The sequence below is a fragment of the Ptychodera flava genome, chromosome 11 (assembly GCF_041260155.1).
Source record: "Ptychodera flava strain L36383 chromosome 11, AS_Pfla_20210202, whole genome shotgun sequence".
NCBI classification, from domain to species: domain Eukaryota; kingdom Metazoa; phylum Hemichordata; class Enteropneusta; family Ptychoderidae; genus Ptychodera; species Ptychodera flava.
Window position 1 is genome coordinate 36,519,313 of NC_091938.1, and position 25,467 is coordinate 36,544,779.

The 25,467-nt window shown below is 38.0% G+C and overlaps 2 protein-coding genes across 2 annotated transcripts in view; both read right to left on the reverse strand.

The window, feature by feature from the left end:
• Positions 1–816: 816 nt before the first annotated feature.
• LOC139144519 (prothrombin-like) lies at positions 817–3,515 on the reverse strand. The gene is made up of 5 exons (XM_070715217.1): positions 3,488–3,515; positions 3,142–3,269; positions 2,710–2,824; positions 1,960–2,172; positions 817–1,253 (listed from the first exon to the last, which is right to left on the reverse strand). The coding sequence occupies exons 1-5, from the start codon at positions 3,513–3,515 to the stop codon at positions 817–819; spliced, it is 921 nt and encodes a 306-aa protein (XP_070571318.1).
• The window catches only part of LOC139144520 (complement factor B-like), a 52,664-nt gene continuing 30,340 nt past the window's right edge, over positions 3,144–25,467 (reverse strand). Inside the window, exons 4-13 of the mRNA XM_070715218.1 lie at positions 20,438–20,525; positions 14,142–14,220; positions 13,592–13,798; positions 12,056–12,235; positions 7,065–7,238; positions 6,286–6,527; positions 5,080–5,221; positions 4,384–4,512; positions 3,689–3,900; positions 3,144–3,269 (exon numbers count right to left, since the gene is read on the reverse strand). Coding sequence (XP_070571319.1) covers positions 3,725–3,900; positions 4,384–4,512; positions 5,080–5,221; positions 6,286–6,527; positions 7,065–7,238; positions 12,056–12,235; positions 13,592–13,798; positions 14,142–14,220; positions 20,438–20,525 — 1,417 coding nt within the window. The 3' untranslated portion in view covers positions 3,144–3,269; positions 3,689–3,724. The remainder of the gene's footprint in view (positions 3,270–3,688; positions 3,901–4,383; positions 4,513–5,079; positions 5,222–6,285; positions 6,528–7,064; positions 7,239–12,055; positions 12,236–13,591; positions 13,799–14,141; positions 14,221–20,437; positions 20,526–25,467) is intronic.

Sequence of the window (25,467 nt, forward strand, 5' to 3'; positions counted from 1 at the left end):
TTTCCTATTCTGAATATTTATTCATCTAACAGGGTTACAACGTTTAAGCATAAAGGTAAAAAAATTCCAATCGCAAAAGTGCAAGTATACTTATGCAAAATGTGATTTAGGGAAAATTTCAGTTTTCCACCTTCTACGGTTTCGCATCCCCCCTCTCCAACCTTTTCTTTCCACACAATTGGTATACTTTAACACAGTGTGTTCCTATGCTTGACTTGAGTCATGTGTGTCAAAATGAACTCTCATGTTTAACTTTCTTGTTGATTGCATCGCTTATTTTTTCTCTATTTTGCAATCGCGCGAATGGTTTTATTTGAAAAATAACCTTCATAAAATTTTGGCACTATCATATTTTCTTAATTCTGTCTTAAGTGGTAAATTTCTTATCATAACACCACTACGACCAGGTCAGTTTCCGGTATTCTTTCGATATTTTAATCCCTATGCACTAGGTTAATTTAAATAATCTAGATCATCAGTTTTTCCATCTGCCTGGACAGTTTTTGTGTGAACAAAGTGTTATTTTGCATGGCCCTGAACTTAATTCCATTTGTATTTCTGGGAATAAAACAAAAATTTTATAATCCTAGTAACTTTGCACTCTAAAAGTAAAATAAATCGAGGAAGCTGGCAAAAGGAGTTTTATGTGAGATTTTTCAGAGAAATGTGCTTTTTCTAAACCATGTAAGAGATATTGTGTTTTATCAAAACTAATGCAAAACCTTAGCTATGATATTTACTTGTACAAGATGGGATACAATCGTCCTCTTTGTCGGTATTCTTCATCAATGTTATTACTTGTACATCTTATTGTTCTCATATTTCTCCAATTTTCTCCTCCACCCATGGCATCAAATTCGGCAAACGAGTGTAGAACCCATAGTGCCCCTCCTGTGCGCACCCGACACCCCAGCTGACAATGCCAATCTGCACCCATCGGTAGGACATATCCCGCTGATCCCGTATCTCGCGAACCATTGGTCCGCCGGAGTCTCCCTTGCAGGAGTCTTCGATTTGCCCGCCAGAGCCCGCCAAACCTAACCCAGCGCAGTACATTCGAGGCGTGAAATGCAGAGATCCCAATCTAGTGAGACCAACACCGCGCCGACACGTACTCTCGGATTGTATTGGTAGCGGGACTTGTTTGAGTTGAGTTGTGAACTGAACCTGATGTCGGTCGCTGCTGTCACGTGGTGTCGAGTGTCCCCAGCCAGTTACTACACCGTATTTCCTGGGTACAACCAGGGATGATTCTGTAAGATAAATCGCAACTTTCAGTTGTAAAACTCGTCAATAAGTGACAACATGACGTGATATGATGCATTTTTGCCATCTTTGCTGTCGTGTTTCTTTGATTTCTCTGTGAAAGTGGTTGAAAGTAAAAACAGAGGTTTTCATCCTCTTGAAATGCTTTGTTCATTAATTGATTTTCTCGCATATTGCCGTGGCACATTTTCGCACCATTCCGTGACTGTAATGGAGAAAAACTTGTAAAACATTAAAAGGATATGTTGTTTTGGTATTGATTGAATTCACGCGAATGTAATTTATTTCCTCGTGATCAATTGGATAAAGACAGTGGACAAAAAGATTGGGATTATACCCGTGTGAGAAATTTGTGATATTGCGCTAGATTCACTTTCTAAAACTTTTCCCGCGTGATTGGTGTTTGTTCAGACACACGACATATTTTAATTTTTGCTTGCTGCAGGGATTATAACCAAATTTTCTGTTGAATACGCCCTCTATAACAAGTTTGGCGAAATTACTTATTTGTTCCACTTATAATTTGGAAATGGTAATATGAGATATAGTGTTGCTTGCATTTGTTTTTATTATAATTTGTTGTCAAACTACCAAGAAATCCCAAAACGTGGGAATTTATTGAAAAGACAGCAAGTTTTAGACTGTCGGGTATACCCGTCCTGACTTGAATAAGAATGGAACAAACGAACATACCTCCCAACTGAAGTTCCTGTGCGTCAGGTAGACACACGGTTCTGACAAATGGTCCCAGAGCAGCTCTGTGATCAAGATGAAGCAATGCTATGTCATTATCTAAATTATCGGAATGACTGTCATAGTCAAAATCTTCATGAATGATCAGCCGATCCACGTCAAAAAACTGTACTTTAGGTTTTCGCTCATTGTCTTCTATTCTATTGGTAACACCTGTAATATGGAAGGGCTAATTAAATTCAATTCAATTTGAAATTTTAAAACGGAAGCTTTTTAAAAAAAAACCCCACAAAACCATATCTTAAACAGATGGGTCTATGTGAACAACCTTCTGGTAACCACCTGATATTTCGTACATTGATATTAGTCTCACTTTATCGTTATTGTTTCACCGAGAATGCTACAAAATACCATGAAAATTGGAAATGATAAAAAAGCGTGAAAACTAGAGACAATATGAACATTTAAGTAAATTCTAGAACATGAAAGCGGTTGTTCATACAGCACCAGGAAATGTCATCGTTGATTTTCGTTTACTTCCTTGGAACGCTATCGAGCTGACTCATTCTTGCATGTGTATCGATAGGTATGTTCTATGATATGTCAGAAGTTTATAAGGCAGATCATGTGAAATGGACAATTCAGGAACGTCCTTGTGTATTACGTGTACTACATATCGCTCACTTGCTGCATCCAACTGCACTGTTAAACATTGCTATATGCTAGGGATACTTGTATTGGAAAACATACCCAGTCTGACTTGAATGTCTTCTGCATTCAGATTGCCTTGTGGATTCCGGAAGCAATGAGCTGCCGACAATACCCATTCCGGACTTATCAGGGAACCGCCGCAGAAGATTTGAGTCTGAATATAAATAACAGGGATGAACATTTAAAGTTTATGTGCATGCAGAATTTTTGTTCTTCATAAACTCTTTCTTCCAACAGAGAGATTACATCCGTGCGCTACCTTTCTTGCTGCACATGCACATAAACACAAAATGTCATTCATCTTTTCCTACTATGCTAACAAGTGGAAATGCTTGACATAACGTCTAGATGTCTGATAGAGAATACTTTATTCCATCACTGTGAACGCAGGCATACTACAAACATGCCGGAAGATGGCGCACTACACCGCTTGACGTATCGTCTAATAGATAGATGGCTGTCAAACACTACCTGGTGCTGAATCTTTCGAAATATCGCTGCTTGCCATGGCCACGCCCCTTCCACTGCTTCATTGCCTCCTATGATTCGAGCACGCGTATTCAGCTTTGTCTCGCCTGCATTGCCACATGGGGAATAGTCTGGAGCAGACAACGTTGAGAAAGAATATTGTTAATGGTATTGTCAAAATAATATAGGTTTGTAATTTTACAAATAATTTTTTCCCATCGTTTTCAGGATCATTGTACCTAATTTTCATGACAAGGTTACAATTGTGTACTGAATGGATTTGGATGGTGCTTGAATAGCGCCATGTACGGCGACACAATAATTGACAATCGATCAATTGAATGCTTACTTTGTTTGAATATAAGCAAAGAGTTCATGATCTTCTGCTACTTCTAGACTGCTAGAGTGACACGAAAAGCTGAAAGCTGGGCTTTATTCCTTTATAAACAGTGTCAAAATACTGTAATCTATTCACATTCAAAATGAAGAACACAGTAAGACTGAAGCTAAAGCTGAAATGTGTCGTCTGGCGAGATAAATTAATACTTGCCTATTTTTTCATTAGTAATTTCATCAATGAGCCATTCTAGTCTATGATAGTCCGCAATGAAAAACAAATGTTCTCTGAGTGGTGATGACGAAATGCCCGATAGCTGCTTCTTACTGACGTCATGGCCAACTCCGATACAATGATGTCGACATCAAAGTCTTCTTGAAGTTTCTTAGCCTCGGCACTTGGATCCCCACCGATGTTGGATCTTCCTGAAATCAAAGATAATGTGTATTGTGAAAGTTATTTTCTAACATGAAGTGACATCAACTCCGTAAAAAGTCGACGTCCAACATCTTCTCATAAGGTCCGTGGTATCTGTGTTAACTGAAACAAAGTTATATCAATTATCAGATGCAAGTCGTTTTAGAGGAAAGCTGGTATTGGAGAGAAGTTGCATTTCTGAAAATCATATTGTTCATGAATACGATACAGCGGTCCATAAAATATCCAGCTATTATCATTATATCATCCAAACTGTCACAGAGAATGACTTTTATTTTGATTTTGATGGGTACATTTAGGTGATTCAAATTTCAAATTCAAAACCCTGTATAGTAATCAAACGTTTTTCAGTAGATGTTAGTCAGAAGCGTCTATCACTGGTTCTACGAAGAGGTAGCGTTGCTTGGTTATCATGTTGTTTATTTAAAAGCAGATCTTAGCTTGGTTTTGGAAATCTGAATCCAACTCACCATCGGTAATCATGAACATAGCTTTGTTAGCATGTGGTCTATCGAGGACTCCTTCAGCTTGTGGAATCATGACTTCACGTACTGTCTTCAGAGCATGGCTAGTCGCTGTACCGCGCCGATTTTCCATAGCTGTAAGAACGGTAAAATAAAATCCAAACAAACATATCTGATGCTAACTTCAAGATATAAAGCGCGATGTGTGGACTGCAGAGATTCAAACTGCAAAACTCTTTAAAACAAATCAATCAAGAACCATTAGGAAGAGGTGAATATGATTAAAAAATTAGTACAATTTCATGTCCATTCATTGGATGTCATATCCGGCGGGTGCTTTTCAACTTTAGCAGTTATACCGATGTTTTGATTTCTACCCGTTCTTTTCACATTAATGACAAAATCGGAACATTAAAATTCGACAAAGGATATTTTTTTTAAATTCCTGGTTGATATATCTAATCATGAGGGCTGTCTTAACTAATTGGACAGACTCGTCGATAAGACAAATCGGAGTTTTGAAGTAGAAGAAATCTCAATAAAGATGAACAGAATTCAAAACAGACTACTACAATACGATGCGCTGCTTAATTCTGTTAGGTAGAGTTAGTATTTTTACATTTTATGGAGACACATCGTCGAATACAGCAACTTCAGTGCGGGAATGCTTAGTGAGAAATTGAGGAGAAAATTGAACGTTACCATCGTAATTGATTTTATCAAGTTCGTCCAGAACAGCCTGGGCGGTAAATAGATCATCGGACAGATGGAAATTAACGATCGTGTCAGATCCATATGTCAAGGCGCCGACACGTGTGCCGCCAGGGTCACGAGACACGCCGACCTGCCAAGGGAAGGAAAAGGAAACAACATGAGGTAGTTATTGTACATCATAGAGAAGAGCAGTCGATTTATAATCACTTTAGTAATCACTGTATTTAGCAGGAGACATGTACATGTAGTGGAACAGCGATAATCACAAACAATAAATACGGTATAACCGTGGACGAAAACTACAATTCTCCGCGCTGTGTTAAAAAAATCGCCGCGCTGTGTTAAAAGCGATTTTTGTAACACAGCGAGAATTGTCGTTTTCGTCCACGGTAGATACTGCGCAAATTTGGTCTACTATCTGTACTTCGGTTCGGGACTCCAAAAGTGTGAATTTTGAAAAACCCTGAAGAAACCGCTTAGATACTAGACAGCTACTACTAGGAACGTGTCAATGGTATGACCCAGTACACGACACGTACAGGTTTCAATGGTAATATTTTCTGTACATGCCTGGATGAAAGTAACATTATTTTTCGATAAAAACTTTTAATGGTCTTGCACAGATGGATATTAATGATTTTCGTTTTAGATCATAAGGTGATTAACGTTGACAGCCACTTCAAAGTTGAGTTACTGATGAATATGGTGATATTGTTGTTGTTGTTGTTGTTGATGATGATGATGATGATGATGATGATGATGATGATGATGATGATGATGGTGATGATGATGATGATGATGACAGTGGTAGTGGTGGTGATGGTGATGATAAACGATGACGACGACGACGACGACGATGATGACGATGGTGAGGAGGAGGAGGAGGATGGTGTGATGATGATGCTGCTGCTGATGATGATGATGATGATAACGACGACGATGATGAGGACGACGACGATGATGAGGAGTAGGAGAATGAAGAGGAGGAGGATGTGATGATGATGATGACGATGATGACGATGACACGTTTCTCACATGCTCCAAGGTGCCCTAGTAAGTGTTCTAATGCAATTAGTCGGGTGGAGGACTCACAGTGTGATCACACGCAACTGTTCGTTGAAAATGGGTACAACCTTTGACAACACAGTACAGGTCTTAGAAGAATCGGCCATATGCAAAAACCATTTATATTACCTTCTTGACCAACTTTTTAGCAAATTCAATGCCGATGTCAAAGTTTTCGCGCCCAACGCTTGCCGATGCATCAAACACAAAATAGAGGTCAAGTCCACCTGCATGAGAGAGGTCAAGGGTTCGTGCACGCAATGCTATGTCATTGCTGATGTTGTAAGTTGATGTTGACAGTAACTGCAAAGTGTCAAAATGCCTGGCAAGTTTTGGCGCCACTTCGTTGATATCATCGAAATCATCGGGATCTGTATTTTAGATAAAACAAAAGGGTATTCTTTAAATTATTGAATTGTTGTCACGACTGTTGACATGTGTGGTACGTTACATATTTTACATGTATTTGTTTGATTGTAATCATGGTCACACGGTCATAGTGTCCTTAATCCATTAATAATGAGTTTTTACATGAATTGCATTCTGGCGAATTTTATAGATGTTTTTTATATATAAAGCAGACAAACTCTACATAAGATACACTATAATATGATTTGGAGCCATAATGCTTCAGGTAATTGTTTGCGGAGGCTCAGATCTTGCCGTTTTGTCTTGCATGAAAATTGTTTCTCGGCTTGTATTTCTGTATTCATGAAATTAACAGACGTACCTTGCTCATGGCAGCAAATCGTTTTCCGCCTCATCAAGTGCAAACATCATCGCAAACATGAGGACGGCCGACATTTTCAGATTTCTTCGTCTTACACATATGCCAACTTTGAAAGTTTTCAATTATCTGATAAAACATTTTCAATAAAACCTTAATAATCATGATATGTTCAAACTACCTTCACACGTGACTTCCTCGCCAGACCATTGGCCAGTCACTAAACACTCTCGAACAGAGGAACCAATCAGGTCGTATCCACGGTTACAGTAGAATCGAACTTTGTTGCCGTAGTTGTATCGACGTCCAATCTTGCGACCGTTTATAGGAACACCAGGATTAGGACACAGAGACGCTTGAGATGAAAATACAAATACGTTAACGATTTCAATTTATATTCTAAAAATATGAATGCTTCTGATTTTATTAAATAGTGGGTCGGTCAATATCGCAGGTTGAGATTTCTGAAGCTTGTTTCTAAATTAAGCGACACGTGCACAGAATTCGCCGCTGTACAAAAATTCGGACAAACTTTGTCTTTGTGCACCGGTTTTTATAACTTCAACTTGTGCTACTAGGGGTAAGATCATTTGGCGTGTGGTTTTTTTATCTAGTTTCGTTCAAAAAATAGGTTAATTCAAAGTTCTAATGTCACCATTCCTGTAAGAATGATTTCCCAATGTAAAATCTAAATATTCAATCACTACTATTTATTTTCCACCTTGATGAGGGAATTCTGACGTTATACTAGCTGCAATAATTGTAGCCCTTGGTTGGTGGGGATTGGCTTCTGTCGTGCGGCTCGCGCCTTGCCCCAACCAGGGCTACAATTTCTCCCAAAACCTGCTCGTGTAAAAGCTGCAGTGCGGATCTACACTGCATGGTCCAGGCACACACGGGGCCGCATTATCAGAGAATCTCCCCTTACCGTGTGCAAATTTCACCATAATCCTGCTCCCAGATAATGTTAGAGCCCTTGTAACTCCTATCGATGGTCAACTTTACTCCTTGCGGCTGAAAATGACAGTTTAATGACTCAGGCGCGAAGTCAATTCGAACCTGACCGCCGTCGTTGAACTCTGTACCCAGCCGACTTGTACCATTACATTTTAGGGGTGGCCGACAGGTGTGAGGGAGCTGAATGAGCATGCTTACGGGTAGCCCTACGAGCCCTACACTGCCTCCGGAGCCAAAGCCGGACACTCTTGCCATACTCGTAGGACTAGCTTATGGAGTGAAAGGATGGGTAATTTTCATGACAATATGTAACTCTTGGTGAATAAAGAGAGATACTTTTGCCGAAGTTCAACTACGCATTTTAATTAGTTCAATAAATCCTCTGCTGTATCTTCCCAACTTTCTCAAATATTAAAGTTACGTACTAGTTCAATAAATCCTACACGGGAACGGGTCATTTAAAGCAGTGAGAGCTTAGTGCCCATGCACATTGTTCAGAGGCGCGTGCCTAAGTTAAACTCCATAACTAGTTCAACTTTCACAACTAAGTTCAACCATCCACCTTCATGGTACAACTACATGAACAAGATGCCGCTGTTGTTCAATGTGGAAAGAGTGGTTCCAAGCAAAATCTGTTCGACTGAAAAGGTCACAATGTGTGAAGTGGGGTGCCAAAACGGCATTCTTGTCCATGACGGCGTGACTTTGCACAATTTTTTTTAATCGGATATTTACCATCTAGTATCAAAGTTTGACATATCGACGATTTCGGGATTACTGTGAAATCGCCGATCGACACTGGACGAGAATGACTTGCCTTGTGCCTCAGCACGCTGCGTCTGTGAAATCGCCTATACTTAAGACAAAATGAAAAAGACAAAGTAAACTATTTATGAACCTTTAATATGTTGACCTCATGTATAGATATTTATATTTATATATATATTATATATACTCTTTCATTGTTGATTGTACTTTATGATCAAGATCCCAACTGGGATACGATTTCAATAAAGGCTTACTTTACTTTACTTACCGAATATTTATCGGCGATTTCCGGACTCTAGATGATACTACAATGACTAGCCTTGTGCCACGGCACGCCGGGTCTGTGAAATTGCCGATATTTATTTATAGTTTAACTATACTTATACTTTGCCAAATACTTTGCAATTTATACTACACGTAGGTATTTTACTGTTTTGTACGGTCGTAACATTTTTATCTTAATAAACTCATTACACAAACGCGGATTACATTCCAGGTTAATTTTCTCACAGGACGTTTATGTAGTCTCGCTTCGAACCATAGTGAACTTTACAGTGTGCATGATGAATTCAGTATGGAAATAGGGTCAATATAGGAACGACTTCCTCCAATCTGATTAAAATCAGATGTAGAGTACAGCGACGTCTTCTTATGCGTACGCGGTATTCTCTCGCTGTCGCGTAGTGAGAGGCGACAGCGAGAGAATACCGCGTATACGCATAAGAAGACGTCGCCGTACTCTACCTTTGATTTTAATCAGATGGAATTCCTCCATCCATTGTTCATGACTACTTCAATAATGCAGTGTTTATCAGTTTAAAATTTCGGCATTTTCTTGTCTGTCAACATACATCTTTATGACGTAGTAGGCCGGGTTGTATGAGGATTTCTTTACATCATTTTCACGTCTGTGCTTTTTCATGGATACATCTTTCTCTTTGTAACAAATTCCTTGTAATCAGCATGTTTTACATACCTGCTTTGATATTGAGCTCAACAGTTTTTGAATAAATCTAATAAGATTTGAAGCACCGCAACGAAGACTTGTCCCTTTATTATTATTATTAGTAGTAGTAGTAGAAGTAGTAGTAGTAGTAGTAGTAGTAGTAGTAGTAGTAGTAGTAGTAGTAGTCACAGTAGTGGTAGTATCTAAGCTTCCCATTTTTACACAAAGTTGAGAATGTTCCAGACTAATTAAAGTCATGTCATGATGAGTGTGGAGGGAAAATGACATACATAACATGATCAAAAACAGAAGTGGACCAAAAATGGACTCCTGAGATACACCACACCAATCGACAAAACATGAGCGTGTACACCTAAAACTAACATTGACTTCTTCCTGTAAGGTATGATCGAAACCACTTCAGTGACAAATCAGAAAACCTGTACACAGAAAGTTTCGCTCAGCAAAATGTTATGATCAACGATGAAAAAATCTTCACGTAAATCTTCATCCATATTCTGTAAAAGTATAGACCCTGGTCAGTTAACTTGACTAAAGCAATGTGACAAGAGTGATGTTAACGTTGTCTGATGATTGTGAGTTGTGACAAAAAGATTAAATGCATAAAACTGTAAAAACTAATATAAAAATGTTTTTCTAGTATTTTAGGTAGAAGAACTGGTAGGAGGGAGATAGGCCTATAGTTGTTGACATCACTCTTAGAGCCTCCCTTATGAATCGGAACTATTTCAGCACATTTGAAACAGTCGGAAATTGTACCACTATAAGCTTCAGATTAAAAAGAGTTGCGAATATATGTCAGACATTTCACCACTTTACAGCTCTGGCCAAGCGCTAGTCTGGCTCGAACTTCGCTACTAGATGATACTAGAGTTTGTTAATTAGGCGGGTAAATATCCGATATATATCGAAGATTTTATAGCCTTAGAGATCTATATCGTATAGTATAGTAGCCGTAAATATCGATTGGATATCTTATAATTATATTGCGGTGTCCTCTTGTTGTCATAGCATCTGTATAAAATGACAAAGACCAGACGACAGACTTTGCATGGCGTGAATATCTCTTTCACTTCTTCAGAAATAAAGATGGCAAGTTCTTCAATGGTCACTGGTCTCTCTTTGCTTTCAGCGATAGTTGTATTCTTGCAGTAATTGAAAAGGAGCAAACGGTCCTATGACCTTTTTACAATCCTTCGAAAAGATAACGTTAAAATAACAACTACTGCCACTAGCGCGCTACTGCTAATGCCACCGTTTTCATTAGTCCCTCACACCTGTCGGCCACCCCTAAAATGTAATGGTACAAGTCGGCTGGGTACAGAGTTCAACGACGGCGGTCAGGTTCGAATTGACTTCGCGCCTGAGTCATTAAACTGTCATTTTTCAGCCGCAAGGAGTAAAGTTGACCATCGATAGGAGTTACAAGGGCTCTAACATTATCTGGGAGCAGGATTATGGTGAAATTTGCACACGGTAAGGGGAGATTCTCTGATAATGCGGCCCCGTGTGTGCCTGGACCATGCAGTGTAGCCCTGGTTGGGGCAAGGCGCGAGCCGCACGACAGAAGCCCAATCCCCACCAACCAAGGGCTACAATTATTGCAGCTAACGTTATACCAGCCCAATCAATCACACATGTTACGTTAGTGAGTGAGGAACTCTGACGTCATACGAACCAGCCAAATCAATTACACATGTTACGTTAGTGAGTATCATTGCTAGACATCATCTTTTGTCACTTATGCTTATAACTGTTCATGATGCCATATTTTATCGAGGATTCCCAATTTATAAAGTTATGTATTTCATAGATTTGAATCCATAACATTATGAAGTAGTCTCCAGTCTTTTCTTAAACGATTCCGTCTTTCTCCTACGGTCTTCACGCTCGCAATGACCGAAAACTACCAAATGTTAAACAGTGATAGTTTTGCTAATTCGGAATATCAAATCACTGTTTGTTGGACAAGGGTTACTTCTCTTTCTCTGTGAGGAGAAAGGTGGACTACAAGCTGAAAGTTATGGGCACATATAGTTTTAAGTGGGTGTTCCTATGTGTTATCCTTGTTTCTATGTGTTATCCTTGTCCTGGTCAGCGTACTACACGTATCATCTATGGGTATGCAACGATTAATCCGGCGATGCATGAGGAGTAATCAAGTATTTCTTCGCCTGTGTCTTCGCAAGTTTCTTGTGCAGGACTTGACATCCCAAAATATTATGCAATACTGTATCCCCTCCCGAAAAATATCTGGGACCACAATGCTGGATAGTTGGATACGTTATCAGTAATAATCTGAGGGTATGACGTCACAAAATTCACTGGTATTGACAAAGCTACAATAACAAAGCTATAATATCCATTATGCGCCACAGATAAATCTTATTGTTGAAAATGACATGAATTTTCATGAAATTTGGCATAATCGCTTTAAATCAGGTGTACACACTAAACTAAGGATCCGACGTGTGACTTACCTCCATTGTCACATATTGTCAGTGAACCACTCCATTTTCCATTCTCCATGCATGTTCTGCGTTCAGATCCATAGAGAGTATAACCAGAATTGCACCTGAATGTAACCGTGTTTCCGATTCGGTAAGATGACCCGCTGCGTCGACCTCCCTCTGGATAGCCAGGGTATGGACAACGTATCTCTGTAAGATTTGAAAAACCTCACGATATTGACATTTGACTAGCCTAGAATCCTATTCCGTCCGCTTGCCTCCGTACCTCCGTAGTGGGTCGGAGGTACGGAGGCAAGCGGACGGAATAGGATTCTAGGCAAACATTTGACAAACTCTGGAGATAAAATGACAAACTTTCGGTGTCAGTGATATAACTGTGGTGTAACTGACGGCAAGCCATTGTAATTAACCTAATGGATTGTTATTTTTGTTTTAGGTATTCGTTTGGTTTGTTTTGTTTGATTGGCAGTAAAGACACAATGTATCACTATCTGTGCGAAAAAACACACCAATCTCAATAGCCTGAATCGTTGATAAATACACAATAAAAACCGCATGCGACATCACTGACAAGATAACCATGTTTCTGTCTGGTCGAAGTCATTCGGGAAAACTATTAGAATTTTAATTGTTTTCCGCAATAGCTAAATGGACTGCAGCGAACAATTTCCGATTGGCTTGTACTGACAGCATATTAGATATCTGTACTGACAGCATAGCAGAATATCTGTACTGACAGCATAGCACTATCTGTACTGACAGCACAGCAGATATCTGTACTGACAGCATAGCAGATATCTGTACTGACAGCATAGCAGAATATCTGTACTGACAGCATAGCAGATATCTGTACTGACAGCATAGCAGATATTTGTACTGACAGCATAGCAGAATATCTGTACTGACAGCATAGCAGATATCTGTACTGACAGCATAGCAGATATCTGTACTGACAGCATAGCAGAATATCTGTACTGACAGCATAGCAGATATCTGTCTCCGTTAGAGGAATGAATGCATGTTTTGACAGGACTGGAGAGGTGGCCGTCCAAGTTTATCAAACAAATATGAAACAATTTCAAATATGTACCGCATGACAAAAACACACAAGCATAACAAACTGTTTTTCTATCATAACATACACTACATATGACCTGAGAAGTTCAACTAATGCTTTGGAAACTTTAAATCTCTTCCAGAAATTTTTATCGACCTTCTGAATAGATAAATGATGGCCTGTTTCCTATATGTGTAAAGTCGCAGTTGTGGTAAACGGACTTGTCCGATATTGGAAAAACTGGCCATTTATAATTTTCTCGAGTTTATACCAGTATGTACAATGGTGAATTTTATCGCTAACACGCCACAGTGTAAAGTCTGGCGATTCGAATACATTTTCTACATTTCTACTTTATACTCGTATGCGCCTCGAAAGTAAAAGACCTTCCATACATATATTCTAATTAGGAAATTGGAAAAATGAAAAATGAACGTTAACATTCCCTATACATGTTAGACATATATGACATACTTGAAGATATATACCTTGGCATCGAGGTGTACTACCCGTCCAGAACCACGTCAGTGTACCATTTTCGTCTTCGTATGTTGAACATACACGCCATCGGTGACCTATGACCTTGTATCCCTGGGTGCAATTGTAATAGACTGTCTGGTCTGCAAGGTAGGTCCTGTCTTCAGCTGTAGAGAGTCCGTTTTGTATTTCCTCGTGCAATGGGGGACAGTTTGCCTCTAATAGGAATTACAATAAGTAATACAGTTACGGTGATAATGATTTGTGAAAAAAGTCTTACTATGTTCTCCAAAAACAGGCTTGCTTCAGGGAGGACATTTCCCAATCATTCGCTTTGCAGTCGTTCAACGGAATACGTACATTATGAATGGACCAAATGTTCAAGTTGTACCGGGAGCCGTGCGGCCGGTATACGTGAGTAATGTGAAACGTGCATTGCACGTGTTCACGTGAACATGAAGGTATACTGTCGGGGGTTTGTAGTGGAATGAATAATCGATCTGAAAGGGGCATCTTCTCGAAGACACTGTAACAGATTCACTTGTTAGTGATTACACGTACCTGCCATACAGTTGAAGACTGATAAACATGACAAACTCCAAGCTATATAGACAAGGAACAAATGACAAAACTTCTGCATCTGGAAGTAAAAGGAAAACACATGAAAGTTAAGCTGCGCTCCTTTTGAATGAGGGGCAGGGGAAAAGAGCGATGATTTCTAAATTGGAACCCGTGCCAGGGAATACATGCAAAATAATGTAAAGGCAAAAATGTTACATGAAAATACACCACACATATCGGATATGGTCTCTGCCGATGCGATTCTTTCCATCTATTTAATATGAATAAAACACTTCATATGCAAATTCAAGTCAGTTTGATCGATTTATCGTTTGATTGATTGCAATGAACAAGGCGAAGTGAATTCCCTAAAAGCTAAACGACATTTTAACAACATCGCATACCCAGCGGCAAAGAATGTTGACCCTCTATCTTATGCTAAACTTTAGATAAAAGAAAATACAAATTTGCGATAGCTTTAATGACAACCAGAAAATCGTATCTACATAGCAATTTGAGTAGAAGGAGATCTAAGACAGATGTAATATATGATATGATTTGTTATTATGCGTATGCTGATTTTAATTTACAATGGAGGAAAGAGATACAACAAGTAGATTGTATTCACATTAAATACGCGTTTCTCATTCTTTTCAATGGTCAGGTATTTATATCCATCTTCTTGTCAGTTACAAGAACATTTCACAAAAGAGAAAATATTGCATACAATTAAATGCTAACGTTCTCGTTCATTTCATCACCTCAAAATAAAGTCACTGTGTAATATTCAAACACTTGTCAACCGCTCCAAGGCAGGCCAGAGATGTTCGTTATAAAGTGAGCAGTCCTAGGTTAATAACCTTCTTGTTGAAACCCAAAACAGCATGTTTAGCTTTTCGTTTTCGATGTTTATTTGACATGTAGAGTCAGCAAGGCTGACCAAACAATGTGCTGTAATGCAATAGATATCAAGACATGCAAGATAGCCTCCGTGACCCGTGAGTCGTAAACAGTATCGTTTTGTTGACCTATGACCCGATGTCCGTTCTCGATTCCAAAAATCAAATCATGTCACATTATCTGACATTAATAACGCTTGTTGTTTTCCAACACTGCGATTACTGCTTTGCCATTTATTTGACCGATATCTTACACGATACAAAATTGAAGAAATACTTGCACCGATACCGCTGTTAAACCTGATAATTAAATTTCTACAGTTGTCGTATTATTTGATCTCCGATATTCATAGATTTGTCTTGAAAATTCCGAAAAATCATACATTACTCAATGATGACGAAACCAAATAAGTTACACTCATTAGAATATCCATGTGTTGTACGTTTTGAGGGTCGGTTTACTTATATTGATGGTTTACTAACATTGGCTTAGACCAACGGTAGATGTGCTGGTGTATTACAAATAGTGATAACGTAATACCACGGAAGGGTTTGTATGCAGACACTGATATCTATGATTTGACTGGTGACGTCAAGGTGTCCTTGGGCAGCTATAATTCTTAAGTGTAAATGTGTCGCAGTAGGGATGCTTCAAATCAGGGAATAAACCTGCACGCAAATAAACATCAAATTTGCCAAGTAGACGTAGCAATACCACCGAACAATTTGTTTAAATCCATGAACAGGCAACTTCCTTTTAAGACGCACCCTTTCTCGACTGTGCCACCAAAATCAGTCACGTCAAGGTAGTAGTTATCCTGGCCTTAGATCTAATTATCAGAACATTATGTAATTTATATAACTATAGTTGTCCCTTACCTCTAAATCGTTTCAACGAAAAACTGACGTTGGTAGAACACTGTCTGGTCGACACTTACCAAATTTTCGACTGAAACTGAATGTAGACTTGGGCGATCGGACGATGAAACTTGATGTGAAACAAAATTAAAAGTTTGTATCTGTTGTTTGGGTGACTAAGTGAAATAACGCTAACTCGCCTTTGACCTAGGGTCAAGTAATTCTACGAAATATTTAGTCAAAGGAAATACTATCAAATCAAACTTTCGGTTATTGTTGACCATCGACCATAAATAATGATAAGCAATCATTATGTTGACGTTTTGTACATATGTATCACATATCAGTTTGTATTATCTGTCTTCTCGCCATTCCAACATTTGTTTGTAAGGTGTATTATGAAACAACGAGATCAAAACAAGCAACAACGGAGACGTTGTTATCGTTAAGTTGTGGTTTTCTCTCGTTGAAGGGCATCATGTGACTACTACGGATTGGAAAAATGTGAACAAGCAAACCGAAAAGGTCTTTTCAAGATAAATTATTTTTCGTCACAAAAGTGAACTGAATGATCCAGATCACAGACCTACTACTAGATGTCTGGATTGTGTCATTGACAGTTAATGAGATGACGAATATAAAAACATGCCATAGATGACCCTGATATGCATATCCGCTTTTCAACAGAGAGTAAGTTTCAATACGTATCGGTGCAGTGGTGTCGAAACACTGGTATTGATACGTGTCATTGTCAAATTATTTGCATCAAAAGTCGTTGTCATGATCAATCCATGAACTGTTTTTGTTTCTGGGATTGTTTCCAGATTTATCCGAAACGTGAGTGAGCATTAGCAATTTCTAAATTTAACAAGCGACCTAACGGCCGATATAGCTCCGCTGTGTTTATGTAGAGAATAACTATTTTTGACACATGTTGATGAAGAAGGTGGAAATCTTTGATAGCTTATTTCAGTGGCCAGAAAAAAGTAGTGGCTAAAATAACTGCAAAAATACACGATTGAAGATTTGAATATATCACATTGGATCATCCCTAAGAACATGTCAACCAAAGCTATCTGACGAGTAGTTTTTTGAGAATGAAATTTTCTGACCAAAAATGGCAAAAAATGCCTGAAGAAATAAAAATTGAAGATTTCACCATAATTTCAATAAATCATATATTAAAATAATCCCTTGGAACCTGTATAACAATTATCAAAGCTATCAGACTTGCAGTTTTTGAGAAACAAATTTTTTGACCAAAAATGGCAAAAAATTGCCCTAAAAATACAAAATTGCAGATTTCATCATAATTTCAATATATCACATTTAGTTCATCTGTACGAACCTGCATATCAAATTTCAAAGCTATCAGACAAGTAATTTTGGAGAAATACACTTTTTGACCAAAAATGGCAAAAATTGCCCTAAAAATACAAAATTGCAGATTTCATCATAATTTCAATATGTCATATTAAGTTCACCTGTACGAACCTGCATATCGAATTTCAAAGCTATCCGACAAGTCCTTTTTAAATAACACATTTTTTTGACCGAAAATGGCAAAAAATTGCCTTAAAAATACAAATTTGCATATTTCTGCACAATTTGAACAAATCTGAAGTAGATCATCCCTTGGGACCTATGTACCAAATATCAAAGCTATCTGAACGGTAGTTTTGAAGAAGAAGATTTTTAAAGATTTTTTGACCAAAAATGACAAAAAATGCCTTAAAAAAACAAATATGCAAACAAATCTAACTGAAGTCACCCTAAGTAAACTGCATATCGAATTTCAAAGCAATCGAACAAGCGGTTTCAGCGAAGAAGATTTTTTTACCAAAACCGGCAAAAATGCCCCAAAAATACAAATATGCAAATTTCACCACGATTTGAACAAACTTAAGTGAGGTCATCCCAAGTGAACTGCATATGAAATTTCAAAGCAATCGGACTTGCGGTTTCAGAGGAGAAGGCAATTGTTGACGGACGACGGACGCCGGACGGACGGACGGACGGATGACAGACGCCGACGGAAAATCAACCTATTTGATAAGCTCCGCGTCGCTGACAGCGGAGCTAAAAACTGCAGATTGATAAAAACTGCAGAAGATACCGGAATGAAGATGTTCTGTTGTATATATAATCAGACGTTTATGTTTGCAGTCAGCAAAATTCTCCATTTTCTATAGATAAGGGACCATCAAGGTACTTAGAGACATTTTCTTACAGGAGTATTTATAACAGATTATTGAAATCGTTTGCATATTTTCCAGTGCAGTTTGCTCCGGGATGGCACATCGTCGTAAACCATGCGCCTCTTTATGGCAACAGTTTGCGCTACCCGTTAGCGGAAATTATGCTCTGCCTCGCGAGAATGGGATGGCATTGTTCAAGAAACTCATTGAAGGGACAAAGTCGCCCATTTTTTCATGAATTTTGTTTGATACGAGGTACCACTTATATTGTTTGACATATTGAAAGATACTGATTGAATGGGTGACCATGCATATATTCGACCCCGGTTTTAGACACGATACATGAAACCATCGCAAAAATAAATTAATGGTCATGACCATTAATTCATTTTCGCCATGGTTTCATTTAATTTCTCTAAAATCTTGGTCGAATATACGCATGGTGATCCATTCAATCAGTATCTTTCAATATGTCAAACAATATAAGTAGTATCTCAAATCAAACAAAATTCATGAAAAATGGGCGACTTTGTCCCTTTAAAATCGGTAATGAACAAAGTGGACTGTGAAATGTGATGCTATACGGCCTCGCAAAGACAGCTTATGCAAAACACACGAGGAAGGAAGCATATGTGAAAGTTTCAGATTCTTGATGGCCATACTTTGCTGATACTAAGAACTAACCCGATCATGACTATCACTGGCAGTAAGGACACAATTAGTGTACAGCGTCTAAAACTCGGCAAAGAAAATTCTTTCGGGCGCACTCCCAGATCACACACTCAACACAGAACATATAGTCACTCCACCAAAACGTTCATAATTTTGGCAGACTCGCGCTACGAATGAATCACACAGAAATATCTGTACCATGACCTTGCGCCGCATATACTATATTAAAGCGAATATGTGAATAATTAATAATACAATGAACTGTCAACAAGTTTGAGGGCGTGTCGTCATATATGTAGAGATATCGAACTTTCGGCAAAGTTATAACGCTTCATTTTTATCAAGGTTTTCGCGACAAAAATTAACTGCGGTTTATGTGGTTTACTGTTACATCTCATGGTTGACGTTGTGGGGGAAGTCGTAGAGAGTTAACTTTTGAAAACAAAAGTGCAGTTACTAGCAACGCTGCTGGCGCTGGTTACCATGTATACCATGTACCATGTTACCATGTACCTATAATTCGCAGTGCAGTGATAGGTCTTGAAATATGATGCATAGCAGGGTTTTTCATTTTTTCATCACGGCCGTCAATAATTGGTCAGCGGAAGCTACCGGTAATGGGCAGATCTTTTCAAAATGACATTTTCCAAATGATGTAACAATTATAGTAATAATCCTCCAGCACATGTCACTGTTCTTTCAGCTGAATTAAATTGACCACTGCAGAAATTACGAACTTTCTGTATCGGCAATGCATACACATGTGACTTATCTTGTTTTGGGGTGTTTCCTTGTTGTGTTTATATATATAATATATATATATATATATATATATATAATATATATATATATATATTATATATATATATATATATATATATATATATATATATATATATATATATATTGCCATTTTCGATAACGATACCAAATGTTCATAACATGTCATGCTGAAAAATTGGAAATTTGAATAATGAGTTCGATGTATCCGGCAATTGCCCGTTCGAAAATGCAAAGGAAAAATTGAAAGAAGCACCAACAATTGGTTCATCTGTCGTTTTGTTGAACGACAATGTAAAAAGTAGAGGCGAACCGCTTTTCTCGTTTCAACGTTTCATTTAACAAGCATGCAGATAAACAAACGAACAAAAAAGACAAAGCAAGAGTTCACATAGAGTTGATGACGACGTAAACAGATGATATTAACATTTCGGATAAAATCTGTGGCGCTACCAATGCATACATTTCAAAGGACAATAACCGTAACTATCCATAATATTGTCATTTTTTTCTGTGAAACAAACACTTTTTCGTATTCTTCTCAATGAAGTTGGTGAAATACCAAGTATTTGCCCTGTCAACACATTTAATTGTATAAAATATGACATATTATTGGCAGATGAATTCTTTTACGGACCTAAATTCAGTAGTCAACAAAAAATTACAACCGTAAACATACAGGATGTACTGGCAAATCAACTTTTCAACTTGATAACGGAAGAAGGGGAAGAGAGTGTCTGTGTTTTATAAACAGAGCAAACTACAAACTGGAATATACATTCCAAAATAACAGATAACAACAGGTTTAGGAAGCAGGGCCTAGAGAGTAAAAAGTAAGGGCAAAATCATATCAAAATCATTCATAGCCTAGTGATATGTGAGATCTTACCATAAACCGTTCATTCAACGCAGTGGCCAAGGTACGACTCTGATTGTCTTCGTGGACGATGACGTCACCAAAACGAAAGCGCCTGATACTGCAAGATGAAATAGCGCCCCCTTAGGGTATGCTATCTCATTAATCGAGGACGATGTTTACGATTGCATGTTTATTTGTCAAACAAATTATTTCCAGTTTAACGATCCTCTAATTACCCATCGATAATTACTGATAATTATCGCGATGAAAAGGACTCATTAGAGTTATCAACGGTGACATAAAATAGCTGGGGCTCCCAATTAACTTAGTTTAAGTAAACAAAACACTCCTCCATGGGTGCAAGGTATTTCTGTATCAAAGTGTGCGTATGATACAATGACAAGCTTTAAAACCTGTTCGAATTCTCAGATACCGTGTTGCGTAAGCTGTTTTTCAAATTTGCAAAGCAACAGGTTTTAAAATGCGAGTACTTACTGAAAAGTTGTGGTGTCGCAAATCGGCTCTTTTTCTCTATCGATGAAGTCCGATATGGTGACAAAACGTGCGATTAAAGATCAAAGATGTGATATGTTTGATTGTAAATATTGCGAACGGTAAAAGTGTCGACATTTAGTCTTGTAAAGTTTATCCAAGCTTTCGAAAAGAGTGAGTCGATCAATTCTCTTTCTGTGCTTCAACCTGACTCATAAGTCAGGAGATCTTCATACCTCGGAAAAGGAACAGATGGACTTACATGAAAAAAAAACAAAAATCTCTGACAAGTCGCTCTAAATGTTTGTAATTTTGGCGGTGTTTCGTTTCTTGGACCGTTTGTTTACGATCATGCCGATGAGTTAAACCAGTTTTTTGATGTCGGCAACACACTTTGAAGATCCTAGACCGACCAAGTATGAAGATATCTCGTCAAACTCTCAGGGGTTAAGGGTCACTCTTTAATGCACCACGGCAGCGAGAACGAATTGTTGACCATCGTATCAATGATTTTAAGCCACGGGGAGTCGTGTTTAAGTGTTAGGGACCCCACAGCAATCTAATGTAACATCCCCCACCGTATTATCCCCAAACCAAGAAGTCCCTGAAAGCCTTTGGTGTGGAAAACGGCTTGCCATTTCAATAGCTTTGAATGTCCTAGCCATAAAGTGATTACCAGCCAAGTGGAAATCCAACTCCGGTCTTCAGACTTTGTGTCGTCTGCATCGATTGAGAATCCTCGTGGAGGGAGCTTATCCCTTCAATAGACAAATGCAAGCAATTAAGAGGATTTTCCATAGAGCGGTAGTGTCACTGACGACCCGCTCTTTTTTACATTTGAACACAATGTCCGTGTAATTACTATTTTCAATCGTTTGTTGTGTGCAGGTAGAATTCAGCCATTGTTAGCCGTCACAAAAACAACTGCTATACCCTGTGTAGGCTGAGAGGGAGCCGCCGTCAGCATCAGCACGCCGTCTCCGAACAGCAAACAACGTTGGAATACATTTTGGGATAGCTCGAGTAGTAGGAAAGCTGGAGAAAATTTCAGTCTTGCAAGGACAGGCAAAAAACGTCTTTGTGCCGCTTTTCATTTGAAATGTTTACCAAATATGCAGATTTTCATATATATGTTTATCAAAGCATGGAGGTACCAAAAGTACCTCCATGGTCAAATTAATAATTTGTTCCATATTCCCTGTACATAGCGCAACTTTATCTTCAATTGGCAACACCCTCTCTATAGATAACAGTGAGAGGAAGAACTGTCGATGGCTAACGCGTTCTCTCCCTGTTTTGTTCCGTAAATCCGAAGCTCGTCCACGCATGCATGAGACTACTTCTTGGCGGTAATTCAATTCCCCCTTGAGTGAGGTATGTATTTGCATAATTAGGGTCCTTACAGGAAGTGCGCTGTCGTCCCTCCGGGAAAACCGAGCGCGCTTTCGAGAGGAGAGGAGCAACCCATCACCCGGAGCGATTTCGATTGGATGGCGTGTCAGTTTACATACGTTTAGGACATAATTAGTATGTAAAAAGTCACAATCTAGGTGACTAACGTTTCATTGGATTACTTTCACTGACAGTTTTAAAAGCAACCACAATGGCACACACTTGTCACTCGTGTTGTGTTCAGGCATCGCCTCTGAGAAGCATGAACAGATTTCGAATCGGTATATTTCTATCTACACGTCCTTTTTCATGTGTGTCAAACGAGGGAGTTTACTTGGAACAGGCGTCGACAGGTATATTTTTGTATAATTTCCGTAAAATCTTAAATCTATGAAGTTCACGTGCTACTAGTCTACATGAATCCAACAAAGTTTGAGGTCATCGCTACATATCAATGCAGAAGGCTAAATACATGGCATACAAGGCGAAATCCTCACAATGAAATATGGATTTGTAATAAGTCGGCCAAGGGAAAGCAGTCGGAATAAATGCAAACAAAAGTTATTAAAGGGACAAAGTCGGCCATTTTTATGAATTTTGTTTGATACCAGATACTACTTATATTTGTTTGACATGTTAAAAGATAATGAATGGGTGACGATGCATATATTCGACCCCGGTTTTAGACACGATACACGAAACCATCGCGAAAATGAATTAATGGTCATGATTAATTATTAATATTAATTCATTTTCGCCATGGTTTCACTTCAATTGTCTAAAACTGGGGTCGAATATATGCATGGTCACCCATTCATTCAGTATCTTTCAACATGTCAAACAATATAAGTAGTATCTGGTATCAAACAAAATTCATGAAAAATGGCCGACTTTGTCCCTTTAAATGTCAAACCACTTCACACATAGTTTATGTTTTCTAGTACCAGCTGAATTATCAGTGACCAGGGCACAAAAGCTAGTCTAGAAGGTCTCCGTAGTTTTGGTAGTTGTGTGTTATTATACCAAAACTAAGGAGGGACAACACTAAAGCCCACTCCGTCAGGCTAAAGTGACCCGGAAATAAAATAGCATCATTTACGGTATAGTATCACGGTGTTATGTTGTACCACAAACAAGGTTTATGTGTGATAATCGACAATAAGATGGTGTAATTAATCAAACATTTGATTCTGTCTACAGAAAAACTCATCTTTAAAATGTCACCCTAACGGCACATCATAACGATAACTTTATGAAATGGGAAACTCAACTATACCATTTTTGAATTTTGTGTTTGACAGAAGCGAGTGGATGAACTAATACGCACTTAAACAATTAGGAGCAAGCTGTTTCCGTATATCGGACATCTACATACTAGTCTCGTGTGGATAACATGTTGTTCGTAGAGGAAATATGAAAGATAATCTTTGACTGGATTGAAAATGGAACATATTGTACGAATACAATATGAAGATTTTCTCAACAGTAGGTTGTTCGTTGGTGGTCGCGTCACTAGGTGGTCAGCACAGAGAAAATATACGTTGCTCGATTTGTGAAGTGGATCACTGGACTCCGTTTTTTAAGGACAGCAATTTTCACTTGCGCATGCTCAGAGAGTTTTTAATTTATGACGCAACTGAAGGATCGTTTTTCTGAAACATCAAATAATCGTTCTCTTGACCACAAAACACAAAACAAATGTGCAGTTTATTTATTGTACATGTGATGATGAATATAATCATCATTACATTACATGTATGTATGTATGTATGTATGTATGTATGTATGTATGTATGTATGTATGTATGTATGTATGTATGTATGTATGTATGTATGTATGTATGGAGTATGTATGTATGTATGTATGTATGTATGTATGTATGTATGTATGTATGTATGTATTATAGATATTATCGTGTATATATATATATATATATATATATATATATATATATATATATATATATATATATATATATATGAGAAATGAAATGGAGAATGATATGTATTTGTGTGATTTTTCTCTTTAGTTTCTACATTAAATTTCCACGCTACACAAAACTAGAAACCTGTCATATTATATATATATATATATATATATATATATATATATATATATTAATATATATAATATATATATATTTATTTATTTATTTATTTATTTATTTATTTATTTATTTATTTATTTATTTATTATTTATATATATTATACGCGCACACACACACTTTTCTGTTCGCCTGTCTCCCCGTCCATCTTAATGAACATTCTACGCAATTCAGATGTGTTGCCTAAATTCTATCCGTCTATCTGCTATGTAAAGGCGTGAATTTGTAACATTTGCTTCGTAGATAGTTCCTGTGAAGTATGGGGAACGCGACGCAAATGTCGTGTGGTATAGAATGCTGACGGCAATCTGGTAAACATTGCATGTACATGTATGTCCATTGGCTATCTTTGCAGCTGGGCGTGAGCTTAGAGTACAAAGTTATCGTATATCCTGTTATTGTGGTTGAGAAATCAAAGAATTTGTTATGAATGAATGTATGGATCTGATTTAGCGTCACGCTTCATCACCTAATAACTTACCAAGCGTTGAGGTGGGCCTTTTATTTGCTGAACACGCTCAGAAGACCAGAGATTAAATTCATTAGGGTGTGACAACTTGAAATTCATGAGCCGAACAACTGATGTCGAGAACCGAGTGTCATGCGTTGACATTGGTGACCTTAAAACGCAATGCACGTGTCCTTATCTCATGAAATCGCGTCTTGATGTGTCGATACGGTAAAGCGAACTATTGAGCACAATTAGATGTACGATCCTGAACAAATCGGCCATTGTTGTGCCAATCGAACTCTGTCGTATACAGAAAACTCTTGAAATTCAAAGGCGGTGACACTCTCTAACTGAAATCTTATAGATTTCTGATCAATTTCTAATTTAATCAGCTCTTTACTCAACTAATCTTCGTTATTATAAGATGTGTTCAAAGCTGGTCCTGCTGAGCATACAATCTTAGTGAACAACAGACGGCGAAAATTTAAAACGATGTATAATTTACACTGGTTCGTTGACTCATATTTGAATGATAGTCGGGCTTATACACATTTTGTTTCTTTCCATCGATGTTCCACAGTCTTTTGCATAATTTATTCTAATCACAATTTTTATATTC

Coding starts and splice junctions, on each gene's coding strand:
- LOC139144519 (XM_070715217.1), bottom strand. CDS start 3,515: ATGAACTCTTTGCTTATATTCAAACAAA. Junction 3,270..3,487: donor TTTGCTTATATTCAAACAAA/GTAAGCATTCAA, acceptor TGTCTGCTCCAG/ACTATTCCCCATGTGGCAAT. Junction 2,173..2,709: donor AGACATTCAAGTCAGACTGG/GTATGTTTTCCA, acceptor TCCATATTACAG/GTGTTACCAATAGAATAGAA.